At 39.7% G+C, this 22,290-nt stretch overlaps 1 protein-coding gene across 6 annotated transcripts in view; it reads left to right on the forward strand.

Annotated features, from left to right (window-relative positions):
* Positions 1–22,290, forward strand: part of fbln2 (fibulin 2) — a 246,417-nt gene that overhangs the window by 20,270 nt on the left and 203,857 nt on the right. For 2 of the 6 annotated variants that reach the window (XM_087273755.1, XM_087273758.1), the window contains exons 1-3: positions 8,736–9,041; positions 11,310–11,615; positions 19,466–21,415. In XM_087273755.1, coding sequence (XP_087129881.1) covers positions 19,570–21,415 — 1,846 coding nt within the window. In that variant the 5' untranslated portion in view covers positions 8,736–9,041; positions 11,310–11,615; positions 19,466–19,569. Of the gene's footprint in view, positions 1–8,735; positions 9,042–11,309; positions 11,616–17,427; positions 17,484–19,465; positions 21,416–22,290 lie in introns of those variants that run through there. The other 4 variants (XM_087273759.1, XM_087273756.1, XM_087273754.1 and 1 more) reach the window with 2 other exon arrangements.

Here is a 22,290-nt window from a genome sequence, read left to right on the forward strand (position 1 = left end):
TGATTTGCTACATTGAGCTATTTGTTTGTGGGTAAACACTTTACAATAACAGTACATGAACAGTGATGTATTAATAAGTAAACTAAACATTACTTAATCATGAATTAATAATAAATAAGGGCGTGTGCTAGCCATGAACTTTGTAACATGAATCACGAGTTCATGTGTGAATGACGGCCACCTTAATTAATTGTTAGTACATGATTGTTAATTAAAGTATTGATTAACATTTAAGTTTAAGCTAAATTTAACCAACATGAACTCATGAGCTGTTAATGTATAATTATTTCATGACTATTTTCATGATTACTTGAAGGGGCACATCACCATTAACCTCCCTGTCGTGTTTGGGTGAAATCTGACCTATTTACACCTTAAAACACTCCTAAATATTGTGTTTTACATCTGATTGCCTCAAGGCCCTATGATATCCTCAACACTATGCATTTGAACACATAACAGTTATGATTACCTCTTTCTTTGAATTTTGACTGTTTCAACCTTGTTAGATCTGTCGGGTTCTAGAATGGGTATCTAGACTATATTCATCCATCAATCAGAAAACATCCCCATATACTGTCCACCATGCACGGGAGCACTAAATGTAAGGGACAGGAGGTGATCACAACAAGAAGGTTAACGCCTAAATTATTATTTAGTTTTATTTCTATCCATTTTTATTATATAAAAAATAACATTTAAAAAAAAGCTAATGAAACGCCAAAATATAGTTGTTTAAGTGAGACATTTAACCAACCCAGGCTCATTCTGAAAACATAGTCCTGCGAATGTTTCTGGAGACCTTGAATTACGTAGCCGGAAATACGACTGCAATATGGCTGCATTTCTTTTTTTTAGCGAACGATACGGGGCGGAATGGCGCTGTTCTTTTTGGCGCTTTCCGGCTGATCACTTACCTCCGTATGGAGGGCTTTCTTGCCGCAACCAGTTTGTCCAGTTAGTTTGTCATGTACATCGGTGGATTTAAGAATCAGACAAGAGTTGACCATGATGACAACGACGACCGGGTTTGAGTGCGGGGAAGAGCGGTTCCAGAAATCAGATTAGTCAAAAACAGAATCCAAAAAATTAAACGCACGAGTGAACAACAGGGTGAGAATGTGGTAAAATCCAAAAACTTGGTAAAAATCAGACAAGGGCTTTTCTTTTTCTGGATGGCTTTTGTAAACCGTGGGTTGGGTTTAGGGAAGTAAGCGGGCGGGCGGGTCAATCAGTAAAATTCACCCATTCTGATACCCATTTGGATCGGCACTCGCGAGAAACAATTGAGATGCAAAAATGCGCACACAGCGGCCTCTCACGGATTCGCGAAAGCAGAAACTGCCAAAATATGTACCACTCGGGACGTAAGTTTTCAGAATGAGCTTGCATTTAACCCTTTAACCTTCCTGTCTTGTTCAATTTACATCTTAAAACACTCCTAAATATTGTGTTTTACATCTGACTGCCTCAAGGACCTATGATATCCTGCACACTATGCATTTGATCATAAAAGTTATGATCACCTCTTTCATTGTATTTTGAGTGTTTTAGTCCTTGTTACACCTGTGGTGTTCCTGGTCAAAAGTGACCACCATAGTAAATGAATGTGTATCCAGACTATTCACATCCATCAGACAGAAAAAATCCCCATATGCTGTACACCACCCCAACTCACTCACTCAGTATTTTTTATTTTTACAAACTCTATTATTTTATGTCTAACTCTATGAATTTGTGTTAAACACTACTTTGAGACATTGTTCACAGATAAAGAATGCTTTAAAAGAAAGTTTTTGAAAAATGTTTTTGTGCTAATTTAAAAGCAGGTTAAAGCAAAAACACTAAAGTAAGGGGTGGGAAGTAAACACAACAGGAAGGTTAATTAAACTCATGTACTACCGTGTGCAAACTGTTCATGGTAATGTTAACAGAACTCTTTTCTATTGTTTTTCAGTGTAAACGCACTTGACGGCTGTACATAAGCAGTTCATGAGTAGTTTAGAGTGGGTTAATGATGATGTGCCCCTCCAATTAAAGTTAAGTTATAATTACAAATTAACATATCACAAGTTCATGCTGGTTAAATAAAGCATAAACTAATGTGGCAATTAATGCACTAAATAACAATCAAGCATGTACTAACAAGTATATAAGGTTACTGTTATTCACACATGAACTCATGTGAATCATGTTGTAGTTAAAGTTCATAATTAGTGCAAGCATTAACTCATCATTAGTTCGTAATAAAGTAACGTTTAGTTTATATATTAACACATCATTATTCATGTACTGTTATTGTAAAGTGTTTGTGAATTAGACTTTGGTTCAATACAGAGTCTCATGAAAGCATTATGTTGTAAATTGGTACTAAATGGTTATTTTGTTATTGTTTTTTAAATAATAAGTTAGGGATAATGGACCTTTGCTTATTTATTGAGAAAGTGTTTAGCACATTTGCTCTCAAACAAAAAACTTCATGCAAAACAAAAAAAAACCCATAGTTAAAAGTAAAAATGGTACATGTTATGCACCCGGATTGCAATGCTATTGAATATGTGCTTTTAATATTTCACAAAAAAGGACAACTTTCCAAACTTTCAATGCCCGCTAATGTGTGTGCTTTCACAGGATGTCACCAGAGTCTACGGAATACCTTCCACAGCTATAATCGGTGACGCATGTGCATTAACAGAGTGGAAAAATGTTATGCTTGTCTGAGCTGTTCCTGTCAATGTGCGTGCTTCAAACACAGGATATGTTTTTATATTATTTTTACCCTTCCCCCCTGCTGGTGCAGAACATTCGGTGGCTTTTGTCAGGGCCATGGTTACCTGTCATATTATACAGTGAAGCGCAGTGCTCAGTACAGATGGAGTTTGACTCTGATGAAGATTCCAGAACCTCCTGCTACACCCACTTCCTTTCACTCTCCCTTTCTATTTCTCTCTGGGTTTACTCATTTTTTTCTATAATTTACAATCCCTTTAACAACACTGTAGCGCAGAGATAACCCATTTGTTGGTAGGCCACAGCATGCTCATCACCACAATGGGTGGTCCCCTGTTTATGGGACCTTTGGGTGACACTGCGCTTTTTCTGCAGTTTTTCATTAAGAGGAGATAAATGGGTCAATAAAAGACCTCCAAACATGAACATTTATTATTAATTGATTTATTCATCCTTTTTAACAGGTTATGCAACTTTACAGTAGGACTTCGATACAGTGCAATATCTAAGAAATTCTATAATGTCAATACACTCATTTGTATTCTTGAAAATATAATTTACAATGAAAATAGTTTCATTAATCAAGATACCAAGAAAACAAATTGCAGAAGAGAATGTAAAATACACTTTTCTGTCAGGAAACAGAACGGACACAAGTGCAGGTCTCTTTCAGAATTTATTAGTGACAAAAATGACCCTATTGGGCTTAAGCACAGGGAGAAAAATTCTAATCAAAAATTTATAAAAATAAAAAGTTCAACAAAAACTGCTCCGAAGAGGATATAATTATTACTGGGATCTTTAAAGGGACTCAGGCAAATAAAATTAACAAAATGAAACGAAAACAAACTTCAAGGTTGTTCAGAAGAAAGAGCTAAAAAAAACTGTCAACAGAAACCGCTCCGTAGAAGGGACAAAATGTCTTTCAGGGTGTAATTTCAAGTTCACTCGGCAGGGGGCGATACAGCGGTATACTGGATCCGGCGGGCGGCAGAGCCGAGAGGGAGAAGAAGAGTGGAGCAGGTGACGGGAGGGAATATTGAAGCCGGGGATCGGAGACAATCGGCCAACCACGGCGGATAAACAAAACAGAAACAGGTCCTGCAGATGACAGAGAGGGGTCAAAAAATGAAGAAATAAAATAAAAGGAAAAACCAACCAGAAGACGGGCTCGAGACAACAGGAACTGACTGGACTGGACTGGACTAGTGAAACAGTGCACGCTGACCACAACCAAACGACAACGATCTGACAAAATGACAACATGAGGAGAGCGCTTTAAATAGAGGGAAAATTACGGGAAGACAGGTGAGTGAAATTGGTTTAATTGAATAATAGGGATGAGTGGGAAGATGGGAGGAGATGTGTCAAAGCAAGTATGTAATGAGAGAGCGATCAAAACACCACACGTGCTGAAATACATGTAAACAAGTGCAAAACACAAACGAACCCAGGTGATCAGACAGAGGACCTGACAGTACCCCCCCCTCCATGGTCGCCACCGGGCGTACCCTGGGGGGGCTCACCTCGTCTCCGACGGAAGTCCGCAATCAGCGTCCGGTCCAGAATGTCCCGGGCTGGGACCCAACTCCTCTCCTCTGGTCCATAGCCCTCCCAGTCCACCAGGTATTGAACGCCCCTACCCCTTCGTCTGACCTCCAGTAACCTCCTGACAGTGTAAACTGGAGAACCATCCACTAGACGGGGAGGGGGAGGGGTAGGAATAGAGGGAACAAGGGGGGAGGAAAACACAGGTTTAACCCTAGAGACATGAAAAACTGGGTGTACCCGACCAAGCGTATGAGGTAGCTTGAGCTGAACAGCCACAGGACTCAGCACTTTAGTGATCCGGTATGGCCCAATGAACCTGGGTGCCAGCTTGCGTGAGGCTACCCTGAGAGGCAGGTCCTTGGTGGAAAGCCATACCCGTTGACCACAAACATAGTGGGGAGCTGGAGTCCGATGACGATCAGCCGCTGCTTTGGTCCGTCTCCTAGCCTGGGCCAAGGCTTCCTTAGCTTTCCTCCAGGTGCGACGACACCGTTGAACAAAAGCCAAGGCAGACGGGACCGCAGCTTCGGGTTCCTGTGAGGGGAACAGAGGAGGTTGATAGCCAAGACAGCATTGAAATGGCGACATACCCGTAGCAGAAACTGGTAGAGTATTATGGGCATACTCGACCCAGGATAGTTGTTGGCACCAGGAGCTAGGATTATTGGATGTCAGACAGCGGAGAGTACGTTCCAAATCCTGGTTTGCCCGCTCAGACTGCCCGTTGGTCTGGGGATGGAATCCTGAAGACAGACTCGTAGAGGCCCCGATCTGTCGGCAAAATTCCTTCCAAAACCTGGAGACGAATTGGGGGCCCCTATCGGAGACCACATCTACCGGAAGACCATGAATCCGGAACACGTGATCAACCACCACCTGAGCAGTCTCCTTGGCAGAGGGGAGTTTTGGGAGAGGAATGAAATGAGCCGCTTTAGAGAAGCGGTCCACCACCGTGAGAATGACGGTGTTGCCCTTCGATTCAGGTAGGCCAGTGACAAAGTCAAGGGCTAAGTGTGACCAGGGACGGGAAGGGATGGGTAAGGGGCGGAGCAGACCAACAGGAGGGGAATTGGCACTCTTGTTTTGGGCACAAATAGGGCAGGCAAACACAAACCGCCTGACATCCTTGGCCATGGAGGGCCACCAAAATCTTTGACGGATAGTAGCCAGAGATCTCCTGACTCCTGGGTGACAGGCCAGCCTGGATGAGTGACCCCACTGGATAACTTTGGAGCGCAGTGACTGGGGAACAAATAGTTTGCCCGCTGAAACCTCCCTCTCCGGGGCACTGAACATGCGAGAGAGAGAGTCGGGCTTGGTGTTCTTTGACCCTGGTCTGTACGAGAGTGTAAAGTTAATCGACTAAAATAAAGGGACCAGCGGGCCTGTCTAGAACTAAGCCTTTTGGCCGTGCTAATATATTCTAAATTCTTGTGGTCTGTCCAGACCACAAAAGGTTGCACTGCACCCTCTAACCAGTGACGCCACTCACCCAGGGCCAGTCTGACTGCCAACAATTCCCGATTACCAATGTCATAATTCCGTTCTGTGGGGCTCAGGCGGTGGGAGAAGAAGGCACAGGGATGCACCTTCTCATCCCGTTGAGACCGTTGTGACAGAACTGCGCCTACTCCGACATCAGAAGCATCCACCTCAACAATAAACTGTCGTTTCGGATCTGGAATAGACAAGACAGGAGCAGAGATAAAACGGGACTTTAAATTATCAAAGGCCTCCTGTGCCTTGCTACCCCAAATGAACGGTACCTTAGGAGAGGTGAGCACTGTTAAGGGTGCAGCAATCTGGCTGAAGTTCCGGATGAATCGCCGATAAAAGTTGGCAAATCCCAGGAACCGCTGCAGTGCCTTACGAGAGTCTGGAGTTGGCCACTCGGCAACAGCTCTTACCTTAGAGGGGTCAGCTTTGATCTCACCCGCCGAAATCACAAACCCCAAGAATGAAACTGACTTAGCATGGAAGACGCACTTCTCCGCCTTAACAAACAATTGATTCTCCAGTAATCGTTGCAGCACCTGACGAACATGCTGAGTGTGTACCTGCATGGAGGGAGAAAATATCAGGATATCATCAAGGTACACAAAGACAAATTGATTTACCATGTCTCTCAGCACGTCATTAACCAGGGCCTGGAAGACAGCCGGGGCATTTGTCAGACCAAACGGAAGGACCCGATATTCAAAGTGTCCCGTAGGGGTGTTAAAGGCGGTCTTCCACTCATCCCCCTCTCGAATACGGATAAGGTGGTAGGCATTCCGGAGGTCAAGCTTAGTGAAGACCTGGGCTCCCTGCAAGAGTTCAAAGGCTGAAGACATGAGAGGTAAGGGATACCTATTCTTTATGGTGATGTCATTCAGCCCTCGATAATCAATACATGGACGAAGGGAGCCGTCCTTCTTCTTAACGAAGAAGAACCCAGCGCCTGCAGGAGACGAGGAAGGGCGGATGAGGCCAGCTTTAAGGGATTCATCTATATATTTGTCCATGGCCTCTCTTTCAGGACTAGAAAGGGAATACAAGTGACCCTTAGGCGGAGAAGTGCCTGGGAGGAGTTCTATGGCACAGTCATAGGGTCGGTGAGGAGGCAAGGATGTGGCCCGGGACTTGCTGAACACCAGACCCAGATCGCGGTACTCCGCCGGAACCCCTGTCAGATCCGCTGCATTCACCTGAAAAACAGGACACACAGAAACAGGAAACGGGGCAGGACCAAGACAAGACTCAAGACAAGACTGACTCCAGGACAAAACTGAATTTCCAGACCAATCCACATGAGGACCATGCTGCACCAACCAGGGATGTCCCAAAATTATGGGAGCATTGGGAGAGTCAAGAAGGTACAGTGTGGTAACCTCACGGTGATTTCCAGATATAACAAGACTTACGGAGGGAGTAGCATGGGAGATAGTAGCAATCAGGGTACCATCAAGGGAACGGGCAGGGATAGGATCAGGGAGAGGAATGGCTGGAATACCCCACTGGCTGGCCACAGAGCTGTCCATGAAGTTTCCTTCTGCTCCCGAGTCGAGGAGAGCAGAACAGGCATTGGTAGAACCTCTATACTGAATCAGTGCGGGTAGCAGAGTACGGGAGGAGGGGGAGTGAAGGGGAATAGCGCCCACCAGGATCCCCCGTTTCACTGGTGGGCTTTGGCTTTTGCTGGGCAGACTGCGGCAAAGTGTCCTGGTTTGCCACAATAAAGGCACAAACCCCGGGCCAGACGTAGTTGTTTCTCTTGGGGTGTTAATCGCAAACGACCCACTTGCATGGGTTCAGGGTCATGTGCAGCAGGAAATGTGGAAGATGAAAGGGTGCCCTCCACCCTGCCAGAGGAGCGGGTCAGCTTACGTTGGTGTCGGCGATTGAGGCGAACCTCGATGCGTAGAGCCAGATTAATGAGATCGTCAAAGTTGTGTGGCAGTTCGTGAGTGGCGAGCTCATCCTGGATGTCCTCCTCAAGGCCTGCACGGAAAATGGATCGACATGCCCCCTCATTCCAGTCACAGGATGCTGCTAGGGTTTTGAACAAGATGGCATACTCCGTGACCGATCGCCCACTCTGATGGAGGCGAGCGAGCTGATCCGCAGCCTCCTGTCCTCTGGCAGACCGGTCAAATAGTCTCATCATCTCAAGTCGGAGATCATTAAAAGAGGCGCAACAGGGGGCTCTTGTTTCCCAAACGGATGTTCCCCATTCACGGGCCTTACCAGTAAGGAGGGTCAACACAAAGGCCACCTTAGTCTCTTCAGCATCATACATGCGTGGTTGAAGGGCAAATACCACCGAACATTGTGCCAAGAAGGCCCGACATGAGTTAGGGTCCCCATCATATGGTGGTGGATTATTACAACGTGGTTCAGGCTCAAGGCGAAAACCTTGCCGTGTGGTTTCATACTGGAGTTCCTGCAAGCGATTGGTAAGTTCAGCCACCTGATTGGAAAGCACTTCCACCTCTCTGCTGGTGTTGCTGAGTCGGGTCTCATGTTGGCCCAAAAGCACCCCCTGCTGGGCAACTGCTGCTCTGACAGGATCTGGACCTGCTGTGTCCATAGTGGTCAGATCGTTCTGTCAGGAAACAGAACGGACACAAGTGCAGGTCTCTTTCAGAATTTATTAGTGACAAAAATGACCCTATTGGGCTTAAGCACAGGGAGAAAAATTCTAATCAAAAATTTATAAAAATAAAAAGTTCAACAAAAACTGCTCCGAAGAGGATATAATTATTACTGGGATCTTTAAAGGGACTCAGGCAAATAAAATTAACAAAATGAAACGAAAACAAACTTCAAGGTTGTTCAGAAGAAAGAGCTAAAAAAAACTGTCAACAGAAACCGCTCCGTAGAAGGGACAAAATGTCTTTCAGGGTGTAATTTCAAGTTCACTCGGCAGGGGGCGATACAGCGGTATACTGGATCCGGCGGGCGGCAGAGCCGAGAGGGAGAAGAAGAGTGGAGCAGGTGACGGGAGGGAATATTGAAGCCGGGGATCGGAGACAATCGGCCAACCACGGCGGATAAACAAAACAGAAACAGGTCCTGCAGATGACAGAGAGGGGTCAAAAAATGAAGAAATAAAATAAAAGGAAAAACCAACCAGAAGACGGGCTCGAGACAACAGGAACTGACTGGACTGGACTGGACTAGTGAAACAGTGCACGCTGACCACAACCAAACGACAACGATCTGACAAATGACAACATGAGGAGAGCGCTTTAAATAGAGGGAAAATTACGGGAAGACAGGTGAGTGAAATTGGTTTAATTGAATAATAGGGATGAGTGGGAAGATGGGAGGAGATGTGTCAAAGCAAGTATGTAATGAGAGAGCGATCAAAACACCACACGTGCTGAAATACATGTAAACAAGTGCAAAACACAAACGAACCCAGGTGATCAGACAGAGGACCTGACACTTTTCAATGTATCCCAGGGCTCAACAATAAGGACTGCCCGATGGCCCGGGGCCAGCGTGCAAGGCCCTCGTGACAGTAAACAGGATTGTTACTGGCCCGATCTGTGCTATTCTGTCTCAAAAGTTCAATTTATGTGGGTACATATAATGATTTGCTCATTATACATTTATTAACATTCATTCATTTTCATTAATTTTCTTGTCAGCTTAGTCCATTTCATTTATGAACATTTTAAAAATATTTAAATTCTAGATTCAAACACATTGTTGACACAATATTAAAACATGTGGATTAAAAATGGCAATTAGCCTATTTTTTTTTTTTTTTTTTTTTGGTGGGGCCAGTGAAAATATTGGCTGGGCAAGTAAAAATCCCAATAGGGCCAGTAGCAAAAATCCTTATGGTTGATCCCTGTATCCTTAACCAATGACTATGCCCACACGGAATCTACGTATGCAGAAATCTGCTGATTTTTAGCCCATCATTGAGACTATTTATTTACTTGTGTAAATGTGTTTACATTTATATTTATTCAGTTTTTAAATTAATTTCCCTAATATTATTGACTAATATGAATGAATGTTCATTCGATTTATTTACAATGCAGTTAAAAATACTATTGTCTGTCTTTTAGTAGATGTTATATGAGAGATTTGCTTTGGTTAACAATTAGGTGGATCTGATTAGGTTTGCATTGTAAACATAAAATAAAAACAATATTTTTAATTTCATATATTATGTTTTTAGTTACGCTACTCCCAAAATCATTCCGCATAAATCTGCTGATATTTTACAGAACTCTGCACATAAATAACAAAAAAATTATTCTGTCTACCCTAACGATGATCAATAAGGTCATGAAAGTAATGATAGCTGTGTTTTAATAAACTTGTTATGAGTGAAAAGTAATTTGAGCATTACGTAGTAATAATAGGGGTGGCGTGGTGGCTCAATGGTTAGCACTTTTGCCTCACAGCAAGAAGGTCACTGAATCGAGTCACAGCTGGACCAGTTGGCATTTCTGTGTGGTGTTTGCATGCTCCCCCTGCTTTTGCATGGGTTTTCTCCTGGTGCTCTGGTTTGATGTCTGTCAAAGACATCGAAGAAAAAGAAAAGGGGATTGATTTAGGACAAAAGGTACAAAAATAGCAAACACATTGTCTTAAACTTTCATTAATCTGTATTAAACAGTAAGTAAAGCTCTGGCATCAGTAAAGGTAACATTATCCTAAATTATTATCTTTATATATATATATATATATATATTTTTTTTTTTTTAATGGTAAACAAAGGTAAAGGTTATAAAGCTTAGAAAAAGATCAAGCCTCAGCAAAGGTAAGTAACTTACCACATTTCTCACCACAAAAAGTAACTAACACAACTACTTTTTTGACGAGTAACTCAATATTGTAATACATTACTTTCAAAACTATTGTGCCGTTTCAAAAAAGTTTTTATGTTTTGAACACAAAATGGCCCTAAATAGTAATTAGGAGGGAGTCGGACTACATTACACATGCTGCATATTCACTAATAAGAACAGGATTAAGAGTTGTTTGTTCTTGGATCAAACTACATTGCTTTGTTTTGATTCAGTAAAAAAAATGAGCTCATATCACATGTTTTTTTTAATTGGACCACAGCAGCTATGGTAGATTTGTTTTTCCTATTAGTACGATAGAAATTAAGTAGAAAGATGTTCCTCTGTTTCTTGCTGTTATTTCGTGGTACACAGACTTTTATTGCATCACATTTAATATAGACTGCAAACTCATATTCACAGGTGAGGTAAAATCTGATTTATTTTGGCTCTGAACATTCAGCACGAGGGAACCCTGCTGTTGAAAAGCACTCAGGCAGGAAATATGGATCTAGTCTATTTCTTTATAGACTGGATTTCAGAACCAATATCTTGAGTGCAAGTATAAAAGTTATACCAAAAATTATTTCTTTTGAAGCACAGCAGAACCGTCATATAGCAGTCTGAGACCTTATTTTTGACTTTTCTAACAAACATTTTAAAAAAGGATTTTTATCACAATGGCTTTAGATCGATGCAAGAACACTATTTTATTCATTCTCCTCTCTTCTTTTCCAGAGTTTTATGATCTGCAGAACAATTGCATAAGTGGATTAATCCAGGCTCAGTGGTAGAGGTTTACAGCAGCCCTAATAGCAGTCCCAGATGCTCTCCTCTTTGCTGAACAATTGGCTTCTATGCACATAATTCGCATGGGAATGGCTTGTCAAACTGTAAATGGCTCTGAAAGGTATTTTATTTTTAAAATTCAGCCCGAAAGTCAAGGAGACAGCATGGTTCAGAGCCATCGTATGGAAATACTTCTTATGAATGTGCCATGTGACTCAGATTTATAGAAGCTCTCCATGCAGGGGAACAAGTATGGTATGTATTGTATTTCTGTAAATCTCTTTCAACCCTCCAGGGTCATGCTATCTCTTCTTGTTGACTTGTTGAATCTGTGTCTGATAAATTTCTTCTTGGGATCAAACTGGGACTCCACAAATCTCACTAGCATGCCTGCAAGCACGTCTCTCATAGCAAGAGTGTTGTGTCCCACCAAACAGTGTTTTGATTGTTGTCCAAGTCAGTTCCACTGTAACTCTACCTCTGTGGACCATCTTTTCGCCATTATCTAAGAAAGTAAATAAATCTTCAGTTCAGAATGGTGCGAAAACAAACTCCCACAATTGCTGGTAAATGTCAGTGCACCTAATGCCCTGAATTAACTTCCAGACATGGGTTTTGCAGAGGTTCATTACAGCTCTGCATTTCGCCACATTTGCTTCAAGAATTAATCCTGCGTTAATGCGCATTTAACGGTGGACCTTTTTTGCTCCAGTTAAGCGAATCAAAACAGAGCATCTAAATGCATTTGAAAGCATGCTAATTTCACTGTCTCATCCTGCCTGCAGAGTGTAGACCTGGAAAGAGAAGTATCAATTACAAGGATCAGAGTAAAAGTCATTTATCTTGCAGCAGACAGCCCGCACTGCTCTCCTAAAGCCTGGTCATTAGAGGGGCCTCACTGAAGCCCTGGGTCAGAATCCTGATCAGGTCAGTGCCTGAGAAACATCATTCAAACCCATTCAAAGACTAGAAATTCCACCACTGAAATTCCTACCAAGTGACAAATTTATGATACCCTACAGATAAAAGAGATGGCTGTTTGAGTAAAGCGTTGAAGGAAATACTTTGCTTGGCGTCAAACAGTGGAAATGATGGTTTATAAAAGTGTTTCCCATACTTATATGCTTTTAACCCCATCGGTAAGACTCAAATCGTGTGCAAAATGTAAAACTAAATTATTATTATTATAATTTAAATTATTAATTAAATATATAGTTTTTCATGAATATGTATTTTAATTTATTAACAGTTCTGCATTTTTATTGTAATTAATTTTTTTAGATGTTTAACAACATCTGGTCATTAAACACACACCGTACTGCAAAAAATTATATGATTAGCATATGATTTGTTTATTGTAACTTATTAAACCAAGTTAATCATGTTTCAAGTTAAGTTTATAAGTTACCCAAGTTGTTTTAAATTAGTTTAACATAATACATGCTCAATAGACTCATAAAGTTCATTTGAGTCAGCTTAAACATTTAAGGCAAGCAGGACTTGTTTAGTGTGTAAAAAAATTACTGAAAGTAAAGACAACAAATATTTTTATATTGCTTCAATTTGATAAGTTAATCAGGTTTCAGTTTCCCAGAGATGGGTTGAAGCAGGAAGGGCATCCGCTGTGTAAAAACTTGCTGGATAAGTTGGCGGTTCATTCCGCTGTGGCGACCCCAGATTAATAAAGGGACTAAGCCGACAAGAAAATGAATGAATGAAATAATCAGGTTTCAACTAAATTTTTAAGTTATACACAGATTAACTTTATTTTTTAGTCTTTGATTAATGTAAGTTTGGATGACTAGAAAAGATTGATTGAATGAAAAAATTGAAGACAGCAAGATTTTATTTTAATATGCAAGGTTTCCTAAATTTGATATATAGTCAACATAAATCAAATGATCAACATGGTTTCTGGATCTTTTGAGCTAGCTATGACTATATGAATAAGGGGAATTTAAATAGAAGAATGCATTTTAACCTTTGATATACTGTAGCTTTTAACATGTATTTACTATACCACATTACTGTTTGCTAGTTCAACACTTGAGCCTGAAATATTATACTATTAAATGTCATTATCCACACACAAATACACACACTGAAAATAATTATTTTTCATGAATAGGTATCTTAATTTATTAACAGCTCTACTATTTTTATAGTAATTTATTCGACAGCACCGGGACGCTATTCACACACTGTAAAAAAATGCTGACAAAAAGTGAAGACAACTAATATTTTTATGTTGATTTAACTAAATTTAATAACTTAATCAGGTTTCAACTACATTTTTAAGTTATACAAAGATTAACTTCATATTTTTAGTCAGTTTGATTAAAGTAAGTTGAGATGACTAGAAACATTAATTTGATTCAACAAAAAAATTGAAGACAGCAAGATTTTATTTTATATTGCAAGGTTTCCTGAATTCGACATGTAGTCAGTTTAAATGAACTGATCGAAATGGTTTCTGGATATCCTGAGCTAAATAGAACTATAGAAATGAGGGGTATATAAATAAAAGAACAATTTTAAGCTTTTATACACTGTAGTTTTGAACATGTAATAAACATTATGTGTTACTCCATAACACTTAAATATTAAACCACACAACACACACAAATGACGACGCAATGGCGCAGTAGGTAGTGCTGTCGCCTCACAGCAAGAAGGTTGCTGGTTTGAGCATCGGCGGGGTCAGTTGGCATTTCTGTGTGGAGTTTGCATGTTCTCCCTGCGTTCGTGTGGGTTTTCTATGCGTACTTCGGTTTCCTCCACAGTCCAGAGACATGCGGTAAAGGTGAATTGGTAAAGCTAAATTGTCCGTATTGTATGAGTGTGTGTAGATGTTTCCCAGAGTTGGGTTGCAGCTGGAAGTGCATCCGCTGCGTAAAACCAGTGCTGGATAAGTTGGTGGTTCATTCTGCTGTGGCGACCCAGGATTAATAAAGGGACTAAGCTGAAAAGAAAATGAATGAATGACAACACACACACATTCATATTTGTGGTCTATGTCAAGAGACTCAAGACTCATTTTAGTTTTGCTGTGGAGTTTTAATCAATAAATGAATCGATTCTTCTTACCCCTTTCATTAATCCCTGCATTTTAACAGTTTTGGAATGGTTTCTCAAACAATATGCATACTGTACAAAACCCAGTAATACTTCTAATGACAATTGAGTGACCTCATGAGGCAACAGTTAATATGTTTCTAAACATACATTTCAAAAATCATTGGAGGTTTCTATGGCATTGTTGTTTCATTTTTGATTTTAAGATAGCTTTGGTGAAATATTTTGTTCCACTTTACATATTAACATATACTGTATATTAGTGGGCTGCTACTGTTATGCAATATTGGAATAGTCAATGCCAGATACTGTATAAACACTTGACTGCAAACTGGCTGCATTATACACTTGCATTTGGCATAGAGTTATATTCAAATCGACTTATATTGCATCGAAAGTACCCATTTAATTAGTTCTTTCTCTGGGAATTGAACACACAACATTAAAGTGTGGTTTTAATCAATTATTCTCACAGTCCCAATGCAGTATTTATATCTTACTTTAAGTACTATAAAAATGTTACCATCATTTACATTGAGTTAATAAATATAAATCATAAACCAAAAAAAATATATCATATTATCATATATATGTAAAAATTTACATATATATTTTCAGATCTACAACCAGAGGCTGCACAATATCATGACACGTTCACTTATACTATGAGTGACCATTCAGTGAATGCATCTATAGACATCTCTGGGGTAGTCAAATGTGGCATATCTACGGTTTCCACTTCACATCTGCTCATTTGCATAAGATCCCCTCAACTCTGTTGCATCGCTGTCACTCATATCATTAGTAATCCCAGCTCTCATTGATAATGAATGACTTCAGATCGCTCTGTTGCTGCAAGCTGCTGTCAGTGTGCGAACGCTCTTTAAAAGCTGTGCTGCTCACAACTGATCAAACACACTGAAGAGAAGTAGGATGCGCATGAATAACACATGCCAACATAAACGTGTTTTAAATGCAGTTTAAATGTAAATGAATCCAATTATCAGGAGGAAGGCAGACAGATTTCAGTGACATTGTGGGGTTGGGGTTTTTGTTTGAACAAGGATGACCCCTGCTACTAAGAGGTACATGCTAGGTCTCTTAAAACACCATTGTGGACAGAAGACAAACTCGTCACAGTGTTGATTTTCAAAATCCCTGGTAGCCTTTGCTTTGAAGGAGAAAACCTGAGTGAAAAAGCAACTATTTAACAAAGTAAACAAATCCAACTCTTTTGTATAGCGCAGATCTGAGTTTGGTTTGTTAGCAGTGTAAGGAATTTTACACAAGAGTTTGGGAAACCTTTGGGAAACTTTTATCTAAGAGTAACTAACTGTAAACTGTAATTAGAAAAAGATTGCTTTGTGTTCATGTAACTGTCTCTACTCTTCTTTACTTGTGTATAAAGTACTTATGAATTATTTTAAAAGTTTGGAATTATTTTATGACTCTTAATTGTTTTATTATGTTATAAATAACATCAAGTGAATAAAAAGTCGTGTGATTTATTTTGAACATATTTCAGTATTTGTGAGTGGCTTGTTTCCTGCCGTTAGGTCCAAATTTAAGTTTTTAAGTGCAAAAAGTAAATTATTGTAGTGGTTGTTTTTTCCTTATTACAGGTTGTGTTTCTCTTTTCATGCATCACAGTAATTATCAATCTACAGGTTATTTAGTGCAATAGCACATTCTTAAGTTTGCAAACTCTGAATTTTTCAGTTTAATAGTAAATCAGGTTTAAATGGCAAGAGTTCCTGCACTATAAAAATTAAATGATTGATTAGTCCTGACAGCATATGTTTTTAGTTCGATGTAACTTATTAAACTAAAAGTTAATCATGTTCTAACTTAATTTTATAAGTTATGCAAGCTGTTTTTAGTCAGTTTAACATAATATAAGTTCAATGGACTCATAAGGTTAATCTGATTCAGCTTAAAAATTTAAGACAACCAGGATTTTTTTTTGTGGGGACGAAAGTAGTAAATTTAGCAAATATTGTTGTTTTACGTTCGTTCCTGTTGATGGGGTCAAAAGTAACAATGTGCGTCTTTTGTTATATTGGAGTTATTCTACACCTGATTTACCTGTATATATATATATATATATATATATATATATATATATATATATATATATATATATATATATATATATATATATATATATATATATATATATATACTGTATAAATATATATATACATTTTCTTTTCTTTTTTTCTGTCTAAAACATTATTTTAAAACCAGGTTTTTATGAAAAATGCTACTTTTATCCCTGCTCTCCCTTACTTATAAAGTACATATTTAATCCACAATCCATAATCCTACCCAAGTTCTAATTGTAACTACCTTAGTAACTTTTACTTATCAGAAAAAAATTTGAGTTGACTGAGGCAAAAGTAATAGTTATGGTTTATTATTAGCGAGAATCCACTGTTTATTTGTTTATTTTTTCACACTTCACAATAGGATTTCCTTAGTTAATGTATTTACTAACCTGGACTAATTATGAACACCTGTTCAGCAATTATTATCAATTCCACATTTACTAATGCATTATCAACAGCCAATGTCATGCTGGTTAACATTATTAATAATGAACAACAGTGTTTTCATTACCTAATTTTAACTAACATGAACAAATACCTTAATAAAAGTATTGTTTATTGTTTGTTCATGTAAGTAAATTCAATAACTAACATTACTGACACAATCTTATTGTAAAGTACTACCATTTATTTTTAAGTTTGAGAGTGTTGCAAGTTTTTGCTATGTAGGCTATTCTAAATTGTATTATGCTGAGTATTTATGAGCCTGTTCAATACATTTTGATGGAAATAAACGAAACGAATAGATGTTATGATAAGCTTGTATGAATGGGCTTCTTCAGAAATAAGATACTAAGTATGTATGGAGGTCTGCAACTTTGTCCCTCCCCTTTAAAATTCTCAGCGCGCTCAAGCTGCACTGTGTAGGCTTGATAAAGCAAGTTAGTTGGCTGCAACTTCTAACCTATGGACACGCACGGAAGAACGTGACCAACGCGAGGTAAATCTTGACGGTTTTCCAACGCTTTTAATTCATTTTGGCAATAGATTGCTCCTCACTTGTTGTAAAGAATTAGACGCTGTAAAAATAGGCAAACATGTATGTTGCAATTGCAGATATGTTAAGTTAGACTAACGACAACTTTAGCTGCATATTGTTACGGTTAATTTATACCCTTCTTCTTTACAGCAAATGAAAAGTAGAACAGAAACAGAACTTCTGCTGCCTTTGGTAGTGAGCGCGCGCTCATGTGTTTATCCGTTTGTGTGTGACAGCTCTAACAGATTTACCCGAGTTACACATACGTGTTTACAATAGTCTAGATATTTCCGTTATTGCATATTGGACTCTTTTGATTGCAGTGTTGCGGCTAGTTAGCACTTTTTTATAAGGAAGGAAACTGTGGTTTCTGTAATGAATTTTTGAGGGAACTACAAAGTTGGTGAAACACATGCTATCTTTTTTGTAGTTGGATGTAATGTGCCTCGTGCTTTTTATACACGTAAATCGATTAAGTGCACTTGTTTTTTGCTATTAAATTTTAAAGGGACAGTTGACACAAAATGCTAAGTGAAACTGAACTAAACTGAACTTTTGAAGGTTCAGTATAATCATGTATACAATACAAAGTACTACTTGGGTTCACGTGAAAGTTCACGTGTTTTTATAAGCCAATTCTAATATCAGTAATTATTCAATAATCTTTAGACTGACTCAGAAATTTGATCTTGAGAACTGTCTTAATTTCATTCATGAACAAATCATTCTGGTTTTGTGTAATATTGATCCAAAAGATCTAAGTCAAATTGCTTATTTATTAATGTGATAAAGAGTTAGTGCAGAAATTTTGTAATGCATAACTTGCTCTGTTCCTCAAACAAAGTTACATCATCACACTACTTTTATGGTAATTTCTATGGTATATTTGCATTTTTAGAGGTTTCGCTTATCACCCTTTGTGTTCTACAAAAGAAAGGAAAGTCAAACAGGCTTTAAAAACAACATGAGGTAATGTAGCCTAAATAAGAACAAATTTATACTTTTGATTCACCTCTATCTTTAACTTTTCATACATGTTATATAATTAACCAGACCGGTTGTTTTAAATCAAAAGGTAGACTACAGACTACAGTCAGACTTTGCAAATTGCATGTTGGCATGCAGTAAAGACAAATGTTTTGCCCAGACTTTAAGATATTAAGGTTAATGGCGTTTTTTTGGAAACAATTAAAGTAGTTCCTTTCATCTGCCCTAAAAATCTAAACGTTTGGGGCCTCGGGACTCCAATGGTTTTCCAAAGTAAACAGAACATGTTTCTCAGCTGCTAAATAGAAAGCAGTTCACTACAAATGGGCTACAAAGGTAGAACCTGGTCTTGGAATTATGTAGTCTGCTGTAGTCATCGCTACTACAGAAAAACACAGCTTTGCTGAATTATTTAAAATCCCCTCTATGTTTTACCCACAAAACACCTCATCAACTACGAAAATGACTTTTAGACTGCACTGAATGCCTCAAATAGGGTCCTTTCAGTTGGCTTTGCCATTTGCAAATGAGAGTTCAGTATGACTACCTTCATTATAGACCTGCACTAACTGAAGCAAATCACATTTGTCCCATAAATGCCAAACAAATCCGAGAAAGCAATCAAAAATAATCGAGAAATCGTATGCTGTGGTATAGCTTTTAAGACCCCATCAAATTGAATATTACAAATGTAATGCCGCTGAATATACTGTTTGTGTGGTGGATACATAATGGTAATGATCTTGAATGCTGGTGCTTCTAGATTAAGGGGAAACTTGCTCATGACATCAAGCTTGGACAACCCAGTGATTTTAAAGTGTGGGACGGTCTTAGAAGGGTGAGCTCAGCTGTGAAGCCAGATGTTGGCTTTTATACACTGACTTTGGGCTGGCTGGAAAAACTCCAGAGAAAATTTTCAGAGTGTTCCTTAACTTGCCTTTCTTTCTTTGTTCAAGGTTTCACTAACAGCCTGCAGTTCACAAGAGGAGAGTCAACTGTTCAGAGCCTGGATTGTACTGGGGACATTTATCACCTGTTGATACACTAACATCAAGGCAAAATGGGCCGTGGCCTCTTGAACTTGGCATTTTTGTTGAGTATGAGTGGCTGCCTTGGACAAAAGGATTGCACTGGTGTAGATTGCCCTGAACTGCAAAACTGTATAGAAGAGGTCTTGGACACCGGAGCATGTTGTGCTACCTGTGTACAAACAGGCTGCATGTGTGAGGGGTACCAGTATTATGACTGTATCAGTGCTGGCTTCAGAAACGGCAAGGTTGCAGAAGGAGAGTCATACTTTGTGGACTTTGGGAGTACTGAATGCTCTTGTCCACAAGGGGGTGGACGGATCAGCTGCCATTTTATACCATGTCCTGAAGTTCCAGCTAACTGCATAGAATTGTCGGAGCCGGCAGATGGGTGCATTCAGTGCGAGCGAGTAGGATGCGTTCACAAGGATCAGAAGTACGAAGCTGGTCACACATTCCAAATTGACCCTTGTGAAGTATGCCACTGCCCAAATGGTGGTGGGGATCTAATGTGCTATCCGGTTCCAAGCTGCAATCCAAGTCGGGCTTCAAAACCCATGCTGATGACAACAACTGAAGAAACCACACAAGGGATGCCCTACCGAGACCCCATAATGCACATTTTTAACAATCAAGGGTCTAGAATTCCCTTTACCAAACATTTTCCCTTGCATGCCAATAACAATCGTCCTTTTAAGCTACATATGAGAAAAATAGATGAGAAAGAGGAGGATGAGGAAGACTATGATTATCCACCCACTGATTACTCAGCTCCTTCTCATGATGATTTTGCGGCTCCCACAGAGTCATCCATCATGTCGGTATCTCATTCAGATAATTTTACCCCCCACCAGGGTGTGCACAGGGGTGCTAAGCAAGAGCTGAGAGAGATGCTTGGTATTCATAGGTCCACAACAGAAAGGCCACAGTTTCCTTTCTATAAGGACAGTACAGACCGAATGAGAGTAGGCACTCGCAATGACAAACCAAAAAATGAGCTATTCAGCCCTCTGGAATATAAAACAGACCGGGAACGATTCATCCTTCCTGTGGAAACTACAAACAGACTGGGATTCTCCAGTCACAAAGACGCTTCTGAGATCCATAGCTTTAGTCTTTATAAAGACAGCTTCAATCAAGAGGCCCTAACAGATGATGAACAGCTTGAATTTCCTTCAGAAACTACTGATGGGGAAAGAGATACCTCACAGGAGGACACCACATACAGCAAGGCAGTTACTGACTCTCCAGTGACTATTGAGAAAACTACATCATCTCCACTTTGGGAAACCACAATTTCAATGCAAGCTGCTTGGGATGTTGGATCAGAGAGTCAAATTCGCAAACTTCTCCCAAATACTGTGGAAACAGATGGCTCCAAACATGAAGAAACCATCACCAGAGAGTCTAGTAAAGAAAAAGCAGCTGTTCTGAATGAAACTACAAGTCTGTATGGCTTTCGATCAATCACTGGTGATCAGAATGAATATATCTTGAGCACTCCAGATCCTGCTAAGCAAAGTGTGACCATCCCAGCTGAAACTTTACCAGAACATGAAGAATCAGAAGCCGAAGTTGAAGATGAACACAAAAGGCTTGCAGTGAACCACAGAGAACCACTTGAAGACCACAAACAACTTCCTGTTAAAAACACAGAACCCCTTGAGCACCCAAAACCTGAAGAAGAACATGTGCAGAGCACTTCAGCAAAGCACAACACTGAGCTTGAGAGGAAACATCAGTGGCACTTGTTCTCTCCAGTTACCTTCAGTCCAACCAGCCCACCTTCAAACAAACAGTCCCACAGTCTGTTTAACTTCAGAGAAGAGGAGGACGAGGCAGACAACACCCTAAGAGCTGCTTTTGTGGATGAGCAAGGTAAGTTAACAAGCTTGTCATTTATTCAGTGTTTCAAGTGCCGAACTGTTATGCTGAAGAGTTTCAGTGCATAATTAATGCTAATGTGATTTATAGTTGACATTCACCTGGTACCATAAACTCCCATTTTGAGTGCTTGGCAACTTGCCATAGACATTCACAGCTGTGTAAAGATGACTACAACACATTGGCGGGGAACACAACGGGCCTTGTACCCTGCGGTTTTGACAAGACTAAACAAACAGGCCTCTCTCTTGAGATGTCTTCGGTGACTTGTTTTCACAGATCACATGACAGGTTACCAATTAAAGTATTTCTGGTATCACACAGCGCTTAGGAAAACGGTTCGCTGTCATGTTTGATTTTGACACGTAAGTGGTAGCTAGTCTCTGGAATTGTGCATGAGCTGGAGCATAAATATTCAACTCAGGGGGGCCGTCTGGATCGCGAAGCCAAACATCGCTCCTGCTGGGAACATCCTCCCTGCTCAGTCATCATATTCACTCACACACCACCTAACACCCTTGTGTCGTTTAGCACACCCAAAGCTTCAATTAGCGGAAAACATTGCTTGGAAACACACCATTGACTGGAAAATGGCTTGTGACTTTGAACCAAAAGGTGTTTATAGGTTTGTCTGTATAATTCATCTTGACTGGTGCTGGAACTGAAATATTTAATTGGACCTTTGAATGAGGCACCAAGGTAACTCAATGCTTTTCCAGTGCCTACTTAATATTGCGTGACAAGATCACTGACTTGAGAATTTTTTATAGGTTTAGATGGTGAGCCAATAAGAGTCAACATTTTTTTTGCTGTTATATTGATACTATATTGAAATATGTCCAGCAAAATTTAGTGTGCTATGCTAAAGG

This window comes from Danio rerio, chromosome 11, assembly GCF_052040795.2.
Source record: "Danio rerio strain M-AB ecotype USA chromosome 11, GRCz13ab, whole genome shotgun sequence".
Classification (NCBI taxonomy): Eukaryota; Metazoa; Chordata; class Actinopteri; order Cypriniformes; family Danionidae; genus Danio; species Danio rerio.